Source organism: Vanacampus margaritifer, chromosome 17 (genome assembly GCF_051991255.1).
Source record: "Vanacampus margaritifer isolate UIUO_Vmar chromosome 17, RoL_Vmar_1.0, whole genome shotgun sequence".
Classification (NCBI taxonomy): domain Eukaryota; kingdom Metazoa; phylum Chordata; class Actinopteri; order Syngnathiformes; family Syngnathidae; genus Vanacampus; species Vanacampus margaritifer.
The window spans coordinates 11,264,421-11,272,895 of NC_135448.1; the positions used below are offsets into that span (position 1 = coordinate 11,264,421).

Sequence of the window (8,475 nt, forward strand, 5' to 3'; positions counted from 1 at the left end):
CTCAATATGCATGTTGAAGCCAGAAGAAGAAGAAAATGTTCACAGGAGGATTAGCGTTTTAAGGTGTCACTTCAATTTAACATTTGGCTGATTGAATCTCCTTCGGGGAAATTAAATTCCAATCGTTTTTGAGGTTTTTCCCTAGTACCGGGTATGTGCTCAGTGTTATGCCAGCTGACAAACATTTCTCACAACAACTACAGATGTGTGTGTTCATGACATCTCCGTGACTGTGCAGAGGAAGATGAATCAAGGTGTCACGTAAGGGTAAAACTAAATGAACATAAGATGGAAACACAAACTGACATATTTGCTTTTACATTGTGTGGCCTTTCAAGAACAATCAATGACACTATGTGTACACACGGTAGCACAAAAATAAAATACATGATAACTACATTCATCATTATTTTTGGTTAGAATGTGATAAAGTGTATGATTATAACTTGAAATATATATATTTTTTAATTTTGCCTTACTTCTTGATGATTGGCTTACCACAAATTTTTGGAAGCATTTACCGTTCTCACTGGACAATAATGAGTACACAAATTAATGCGTAGTGTTCTCATCTGCTCGATTAGAGAAAAAAAAAAATTCTGATCAAACGGCATTTTCATTAAGTCAATCATTTGTCTTCAAAACATTCTCTGGTAATAAAGTAGATCCCTAATCTCTCACACCATGGGACGAAGAATTGTATGTTATCGTTGGAATAAACAATTCTTGGATTTAAAAAAAAAAGTGTTTGCCCCAATTCTTCAGAAAGAACGCCCTCTTGTGGACTTGCCTTTATGGTTACATCACCACTTGATGTCGCTGTTTATCCATTTTATACAGAGATTTTGTACAACGTCGTTGCTTAAACGTCGCTTTGCTTCTGACCAATCACAAGGGACGTTACTCGAGAAGAGCTCAGCACTGGTAATGTGTACCGGATTATTATTATTATTATTTTTTAAACATAATTATTTCAATGGATGTGTGGCTGCTCTTTCAACCCAATGTTCTAATAATTAAAATCGTCATTGCTCATGTCACCTGACTTGTTTATTTTATTTTATTTTTTTAAGAAAAGATTTGACGCTAACTTCCGCCATTTTCGCCGATGCCTTCCTTCGGACCAATCGTAAACCAGTTTATAGTTTGTGACGACTGACGAGCGTAGCACTGCGCATGTGCGTTATATGCCGTGTTTTCGAAGAGCGTGCTAAACATTAAACTTGGTACACCGTAATTATTTCATTCTTTGATTAACTATTAGACTTGTACTGTACTTTTATATGTACTTCAAACGTTAAATACCTGTTTCGCTGTATTCAATGGTCCCAAGAGCTAAATCATGTCAATAAGCAATGCGGTTGTTGTTATCGTGTGGTAGCATGTTGTTGGGCTAACTATGCTAACATACGTATTTCATATTTTAGAGACAAAATGGAGCCCCAACAAGATGTCCAACCACCAAGGCAGCAGCCTATGTTTTATATCTGTGGAGGTAACTATTTTTTTGCTACATCACTGTATTGACTGATTGTAAAATTAGGTATGGATTCCAATTTTGAGTAAATAACTAATGGTGAAAAGCAGGATGTTGTACTACTTTACAAATTCCCAATTCTACAAGTTGTACTTCCCAAATTAAGAGGTGTTTTTTTTTATAATAAAAATTGTAACTTCCAGTCTCACATTCTCAATTTCAACAATTCAATAAATTTCAAACATTTCAGTCCAGTGTTAGCTCTAAAACATTTACATGCAGCTTGTAAATATTAATTTTGTGTATATGTGTGTGTTTGCAGAGTGCCACACTGAAAATGAAATCAAAGCCCGTGATCCAATCCGGTGCAGAGACTGCGGCTACAGGATCATGTACAAAAAGAGGACCAATCGATGTATCCTTTCAGTGTCTGTATAAAAAGAATGAGCGCAGCTATGTACGTATAAATAATAGAAGTGTCTTTCCTTGACCGGTGATTCACAAGTGGTTGTTTTTGATGCCCGATGAAGCGGATCGTTTTCTTGTGTCTGTGAATAAATGTGGCAGCTCAATGAGTGACCAACGTTAAACTGCATTTTTCCTGTGTTTTCTTTTCTGGAATATGCAATACTATATTACTAATTGTAATACTACAGTTATGAACAATGATGACATAGTATCTCTTCTCTTAACACAAGAACAAAAGCAAATTTATTTGACCAATTCAGTTGGAAATGTTAAATGCTATTTATACATATAAAAGTATTTACCTATTTGTATGTTATAAAAGTAAAATTTAAACATTTAGCCGAATAAGGCAACCTGAACACAGAATTAAGTACATCTTCACTGTAAATACTCTTGTTGATTTGGTATAGTAATGTGCAGTATATTGTTAACCATTTTTTGAATTTGTCATCTTTGTTTTCGAGCAGAGAAATAATGTTATTATTATATTAATAAACATTTTACATGAAGTATTTACCTTTTGGTATTTTTTTAATTCCACATAAAGAAGCCTTTGCTTCAATACATTTTCTTTATTTTCTAATATACAGTGACTCAATTTTGTATCGTAATGCATTTTACATTAATTAATAGATTTGTATATACAATATTACATTTTAGCATTTTAAAAAAGCAACTCCACAAAAGAGAAGAACTGACTTAATTGCATTTTTTATTCATTAAAAAAATATCGCAATGACCTGAATAATTTTCTGAAAAGTCTATTTGTTGTAATAGTAAATAGTATTAAGTGTTAGTAATAGTGTTTGTCAGTAAATGTTAATTTTACACAAAATATTTACCTTAGCATTTAAAATACAGTACTCTACAAAAAAAGCGTGAACTCATCTAAAATAACCTGTTTGCACCAATTTTAAAACATTTTTGTTTTACCGAGGAACCCACGGAGGTGTCTACCACTTTGCACGCAGCACTGCACCGCCATCGCCCCTCCCCCACACGTGACGTCATGCAGGGGGTGTATCATAACGAAAACCTCCCAACCAGATGAAGCTGCTGAGAGCTCAGGAAAAGGAAGAGGAAGGACGCACTGCAGAGGCGGTGCAGCCATGGGGAACGCACAGGAAAAGTCCCCCTGCAATGGGGGAGGGGGATCCGGACCAGACCGGACCACCGCAACAGCAGGGGGAACCACAGAGAACGGGAGCAGATCCAAAGGGGTGGCCAATGGAAACGCCGAGGGGATCCCTGCCGGGGGACCAGATGAAAGTTATCTGGATGCCCCCGCTGGGGGTCTCCCCCCCAACCTAGCTCGCATCAAGAACGAAGGCAACTACCTTTTCAAGCACGGACAGTTTGGGGACGCCCTGGACAAGTACAGCCAGGCCATTGACGGATGTGCTCAAGCAGGTCAGATAACTCATTGATTATTTATCTGTGATTATTTTTGATAATAATAGGTGAATTGTTTAGATAACTACATATATCATCTCGCAACAGGAAATATTGTCTGATTTCTGTCATCCTCCATGAAAGCAGACTTAGGTTGAATCAAAACATTTAGCAAACAATAATCACCATTTTTGTCTGTTTTCTGACGTTACGACACAAGCCAGGGGCTGAATCTTTTTGTTTGTTTGTTTGTTTTTAATGACTTGTTTTTGACTAAAGAGATGGAAATTTAACTCATTTCACTGCCATTGACGCCCAAAATTAATTTGAACTATTTCTATTAGTTTAACATTTTTTTCCCACTTCTGTTAACAAGAGTATGAAAACCTAGATTTTTTTTTATTGCAGATTTTTGTTTACAAAAGCGGAATTTTTTTTTAAACTAAAAAAAAATTGTTAAAATTAATTTTTGACGTATATAGCCATCAATGGCAGTGAATGAGTTAATAGTTTTTTTTAAATCAAATTTAAAAATAATCGACGGATTAAATAATTATTAAAATAGTTGTTAGTTGCAGCTTTACTAAGGACTCACCACAAGGTTGCTGGTTTACAATATTTATGATTGGTTAAAGATTCGCACATGACTTTAATGTTTTTGGTGTTTATAAAAACATTAGGTTACCTGAGCTCTAATGTTTTTGGTTTATAAAAACCTGAAAGTTACATTAAGTAGCCTTTGATGTTTGTTTACACAAACACATGGCGTTCATTGACGCTATATTGTCTATTACAAACTGCACTTTGAAAGAAAATGTGTCTTTGACATTTACAAAACAAACAAACAAATGTTCCATCGTGTTAGGTATCAGCAACCCAGACGACTTGTGCATTCTCTACTCCAACCGGGCCGCTTGCTACCTAAAGGACGGCAACAGCGCCGACTGCATTGAAGACTGCACCAAGTAGACGCGTGTGTGTGTGGGAGAGTTGGTGGACAGTGAGCAATGACCCACAATGTTGTGTGCGTGATCCTCTTAGGGCCCTGCAGCTGCAGCCGTTCCTCCTGAAGGCGCTGCTGCGCAGAGCCATGGCCTACGAGTCGCTGGAGCGCTACCGCAGGGCTTACGTGGATTACAAAACAGTCCTGCAGATGGACACCGGTGTGCAGGCGGCGCATGACAGCGTCCACAGGTCAGCACCCGTGGGAGGCACACACGTTCAGGATGGCAAGAAATGAAATGAAGGAAAATATGTGATTAAAATGAACTCATTTAAATTGATTTAAAACAAAAATGAATTCATCCAGTCCCACCCAAAAATGATGAAAACATAAATAAAAATATTTAAGAAATGTATTAAATTATTTTAAATTATGACCAAAAATGTAAATATTAAAATTCACATGATACAGATGCAAGACCAAATTTAACATAAGAAAATTCAATTATTCCAAACTAATTCTAATCATTTAAAATGACATGACACACATTACATAAAATTCATCTGGACCAAAGACCTATATTATTAACAATAATCAAATAAAGGCAAAAATTAAAAAGTGAAAAATAGATTAAAACAACCCAATGGTACGAGTACTACATGGGCTCCCTCTAGTGGTATAAAAAAAATCACAGGCCAAGTACAGTTGTATTTAATTTTTAAGGTCCTATACATTATGCATTAATGTTTAAAACTCTTATTTCATTAAGTAAAAATTTCAATGAAATATTTATGTACTGCACAATTTATCCAAATCGTTAAGTATGGTTTTTTTGGTCAGTTTTCCTATATTTAACTCATTCACTGCTATGAACGTCAAAAATTCATTTGAACTATTTCTATTAGTTTAACATTTTTTCCCCACTTTTGTTAATTAACTAGAGTACCAAAACCTAGACATTTTTTTAATCCTCCTTTTTTAAATTAAAGATTATTAAAAATTTGCGGCGTCAGGCGATTCAATTTTTTAATTGTAATTAATCACAAGACTGCAATAGTTAACTCACTATTAATCACACATTTTATATCTGTTCTAAATGTACAATAATTTTTTTCTTGGTTTTCATACTTTTGTTAACTAATAATTCATACTAATAGAAATAGTTCAAATTAATTTTTATGTTTTTTTTTTTAAATTAAAGTTTATAGCCGTCAATGGCAGTGAATGAGTCAAAATAAAATCTAAATTGTTACAATGAAATATTACTGGCTAAATGATGTATACAACATGAAATTCAATAAAAAGCATACATTTATCATCTTTGATAAAATAACATGAAATTTGAATTTGACTTCTTTTGGAATGTTTTTGCGTCCGTCCAGGATCACCAGGATGCTGATCGAGCAGGACGGACCCGAGTGGCGGGAGAAGCTTCCAGAGATTCCCGCCGTGCCGCTGGCGGTGCAGCGGGAACACCGCGAGAAACCCGCTAGCGTCCAGCAGGCCCAAGCGAGGGCGGCTCGGGCCTTGCGGGAGGAAGGTCGGTCCAGTCGTGCTTTTTTATGACCTCCGTGTGTGTGTTAAAACATTCACATAGTGTTTAAAATGCGCAGCATCAATAATGCAGAAGGGAAGGAGTCACAATGGTGCTGTAATGGAACAATCCAGGTCAGGTTTCCTCCTGCAGTGTGTCTGTCACATGACTCAGCTCTTAAGCGAGCTCGATCTCATATGATTATTATTGTTGCTTGTAGCAGACAGACACCCACACCCATCTCTACAGTCAAAAATAATAATAATTTCCGCACCATTTTTTTTGTAAGACCGCAAAATTTTCTTTGACGTTTACAAAAAACATTTGTTGAAAACCGTAGATTTGTTTTTTTTACATTAAACAATGTTTACTAAGTGTGTAGGTTGTTTTTGGCATGCATTAGTTGGCAGCCACTAAATTGTTATGGTATACTAGCAAAACTAAACTACAAAATTGTATTTGATTTCCCAAAAAGTGTTTCGATTGAAGCTTTGATTGGAGTTTTTTTTTTTTTTTTTGTAGCCAGGCGAAAAGAGTCCCGCTTGAGTGCGTTGAAACACGAAGGCAACGCGCTGGTGAAGAAGTGTCACTTTGAGGACGCTCTGCACAAGTACAGCGAGTGTCTCGCCTTAAAACCGGATGAATGTGTCCTCTACACTAACAGGTACCACTTTAAATGAAAGACACAATTTTAAAAACTCCTAAATTTGTTGAAATGTTTTGAACTCATTCACTGCCATTGACGGCTGTAGGCGTAAAAAAAATCATTTGATTTATTTCTATTAGTTTAACATTTTTCCCACTTTTGTTAACAAGAGTATGAAAACCTAGATTTTTTTTTTATTGTATTAGAACAAATATAAAATTTGTGATTAATCGTGAGTTAACTAGTGAAGTCATGTGATTAATTACGATTAAAAATGGTAATCGCCTGACGCCCCTAATTTTACAATAATCTTTTCTTTTTAAAAATAAAATAAAAAATTTGAAAAAAATAATTACAATATATATATATTTTTTTTAAAGAAAAGATTATTAAAAATTTGGGGTGTCAGGTGATTAATTTTTTTAATCGTAATTAATCGCAGGACTTCACTAGTTAACTCACGATTAATCACAAATTTTATATCTGTTCTAAATTTACAAAAATAAATTCTAGGTTTTCATACTCTTGTTAACAAAAGTGGAAAAAAAATGTTAAACTAATAGAAATAGTTAAAATTAATTTATGACGTCTATAGCAGTGAATGATTTAAGCATTGTGTTTATCAAACAACTTCAGATTTGTCCTTTTTTTTTGTAACAAAGTTAAAAAAAAAAGTTGTGGGACATAACACGATATGAATGAAATAATGTAAAACCAAAAACTCCACACATTTACTATAATTATATATATATTATTTACTGCTGAGTGTCCCACAGAGCCATCTGCCTGCTGAAGCTGAATCGCTTCCAGGAGGCCAAGCATGACTGCGACTCTGCCCTGCGCCTGGAACCCGCCAACAAGAAAGCCTTCTACAGACGAGCGCTGGCCCACAAGGGTCTGCAGGTGCCTCCCGCCTCACCTGAACAAAATTGTGTTAATAGTTGAGCCCCGCAATCTTCCCGCCCCCCAAAACGGGATTGTAATTGCACACAAGATGGCAGCAAGGTACTTAAAATGGAGATGAGCATGTACGTAATCACGAACCAATGTTACATAAACATCTGTATTTCAGTAGTTCAATTATTCAACATAGATAAAACACTAGCATAATAGCCTAAACTATGCAAATTAATATATGAGGAATGAGATTTACTGTACTGGGTTTTTGGGCTCTTACCCTGTTCTCCATTTGTCCTCGCGCGCCTCCCAGGACTACCTGTCGGCCAGCAGTGACCTGCAGGAAGTCCTCCAGCTGGACCCCAATGTCAGGGAAGCTGAGCAGGAGCTACTTGAGGTCACCGCCCTGCTGAGACGGAGCCTTATGGACGACACGTTGCACACGTAGAGGGGTACGACTCAAATGTGACCTCTGCCAAGGCTAAATCAGCTAACCTTTGCGTTTACCTGTTATTCAGTTATAAGATTCATGATTGCCACAAAATGGCAGCAAACCACAACTTGTTCATCTTGTTTTATGTTTAATTTGTATTTTTTGTCATAACTATCAAACAGGAAATGATCTTTTTTTCCAGATGTGATGAGTCCATGCAGTCTGTCAAGTGTGGAGAGAAAAGTGTTGTCAACACAAAGTGGAGTGGAAACCAAATTGGTTTGTGTGTGCCTTACTGAGATTTACACCACTGTTATGATGCAATATGCCAAGTTTTGAGCAACTGACGTACAGTGAGTGGAACCTCAGAAGTGGAATTTCCTGGATGAATATACCTCGAAAGTGAAACTGTCTTCATGAGCTAAATCTTGCCAGACTTTCGACCATGAAGCCGTTTGAATTCACATTTCTCGATTCTCCAAACAGAATCGTGTCAAATGTTCCACTTTGGAGGTTCCACTGTAAAGTGCATGTTTGCAATGGAGTTTTATTGGATGGAATTTTATGGATTATATTAGGTAGCAACAAGCTATACATTTTTTTTGTCAGTATTGACGTTGCGCAACATCAATGTGCCGCATGTACTTTATGTAAATAGCACAAAATAAAAAAAAAACTACACAAC

At 36.1% G+C, this 8,475-nt stretch overlaps 2 protein-coding genes across 4 annotated transcripts; both read left to right on the forward strand.

Annotated features, from left to right (window-relative positions):
• Nucleotides 1-1,116: 1,116 nt before the first annotated feature.
• Nucleotides 1,117-2,072, forward strand: polr2k (RNA polymerase II, I and III subunit K). Its single transcript, XM_077548344.1, has 4 exons — nucleotides 1,117-1,226; nucleotides 1,428-1,495; nucleotides 1,800-1,892; nucleotides 1,983-2,072. The coding sequence occupies exons 2-4, from the start codon at nucleotides 1,435-1,437 to the stop codon at nucleotides 2,003-2,005; spliced, it is 177 nt and encodes a 58-aa protein (XP_077404470.1). The 5' UTR covers nucleotides 1,117-1,226; nucleotides 1,428-1,434; the 3' UTR covers nucleotides 2,006-2,072.
• Nucleotides 2,073-2,213: 141 nt separating this feature from the next.
• spag1a (sperm associated antigen 1a) lies at nucleotides 2,214-8,474 on the forward strand. 3 transcript variants are annotated; one of them, XM_077548343.1, is made up of 8 exons: nucleotides 2,214-3,355; nucleotides 4,203-4,302; nucleotides 4,379-4,531; nucleotides 5,663-5,820; nucleotides 6,337-6,478; nucleotides 7,237-7,363; nucleotides 7,671-7,809; nucleotides 7,993-8,474. In XM_077548343.1, exons 1-7 carry the CDS (start codon nucleotides 3,055-3,057, stop codon nucleotides 7,803-7,805), a joined length of 1,116 nt encoding a protein of 371 aa, XP_077404469.1. In that variant the 5' UTR covers nucleotides 2,214-3,054; the 3' UTR covers nucleotides 7,806-7,809; nucleotides 7,993-8,474. The 3 variants fall into 3 exon arrangements, 1 of the variants encoding a protein (XP_077404469.1); XR_013288838.1 differs by lacking the exon at nucleotides 7,993-8,474 and having other exon boundaries at nucleotides 7,227-7,363; XR_013288837.1 differs by lacking the exon at nucleotides 7,993-8,474 and having other exon boundaries at nucleotides 7,237-7,465.
• The last annotated feature ends 1 nt before the right edge of the window (nucleotide 8,475 follows it).

Bases quoted from the DNA above. Each gene is read 5' to 3' on its own strand.
- polr2k (XM_077548344.1), top strand. From the start codon at position 1,435: ATGGAGCCCCAACAAGATGTCCAACCACCAAGGCAGCAGCCTATGTTT. The intron at 1,496-1,799 runs GTAACTATTTTT...GTGTGTTTGCAG, and splicing joins TATGTTTTATATCTGTGGAG to AGTGCCACACTGAAAATGAA. The intron at 1,893-1,982 runs GTATCCTTTCAG...GTGATTCACAAG, and splicing joins CAAAAAGAGGACCAATCGAT to TGGTTGTTTTTGATGCCCGA.
- spag1a (XM_077548343.1), top strand. From the start codon at position 3,055: ATGGGGAACGCACAGGAAAAGTCCCCCTGCAATGGGGGAGGGGGATCC. The intron at 5,821-6,336 runs GTCGGTCCAGTC...TTTTTTTTGTAG, and splicing joins TCGGGCCTTGCGGGAGGAAG to CCAGGCGAAAAGAGTCCCGC. The intron at 6,479-7,236 runs GTACCACTTTAA...AGTGTCCCACAG, and splicing joins TGTGTCCTCTACACTAACAG to AGCCATCTGCCTGCTGAAGC.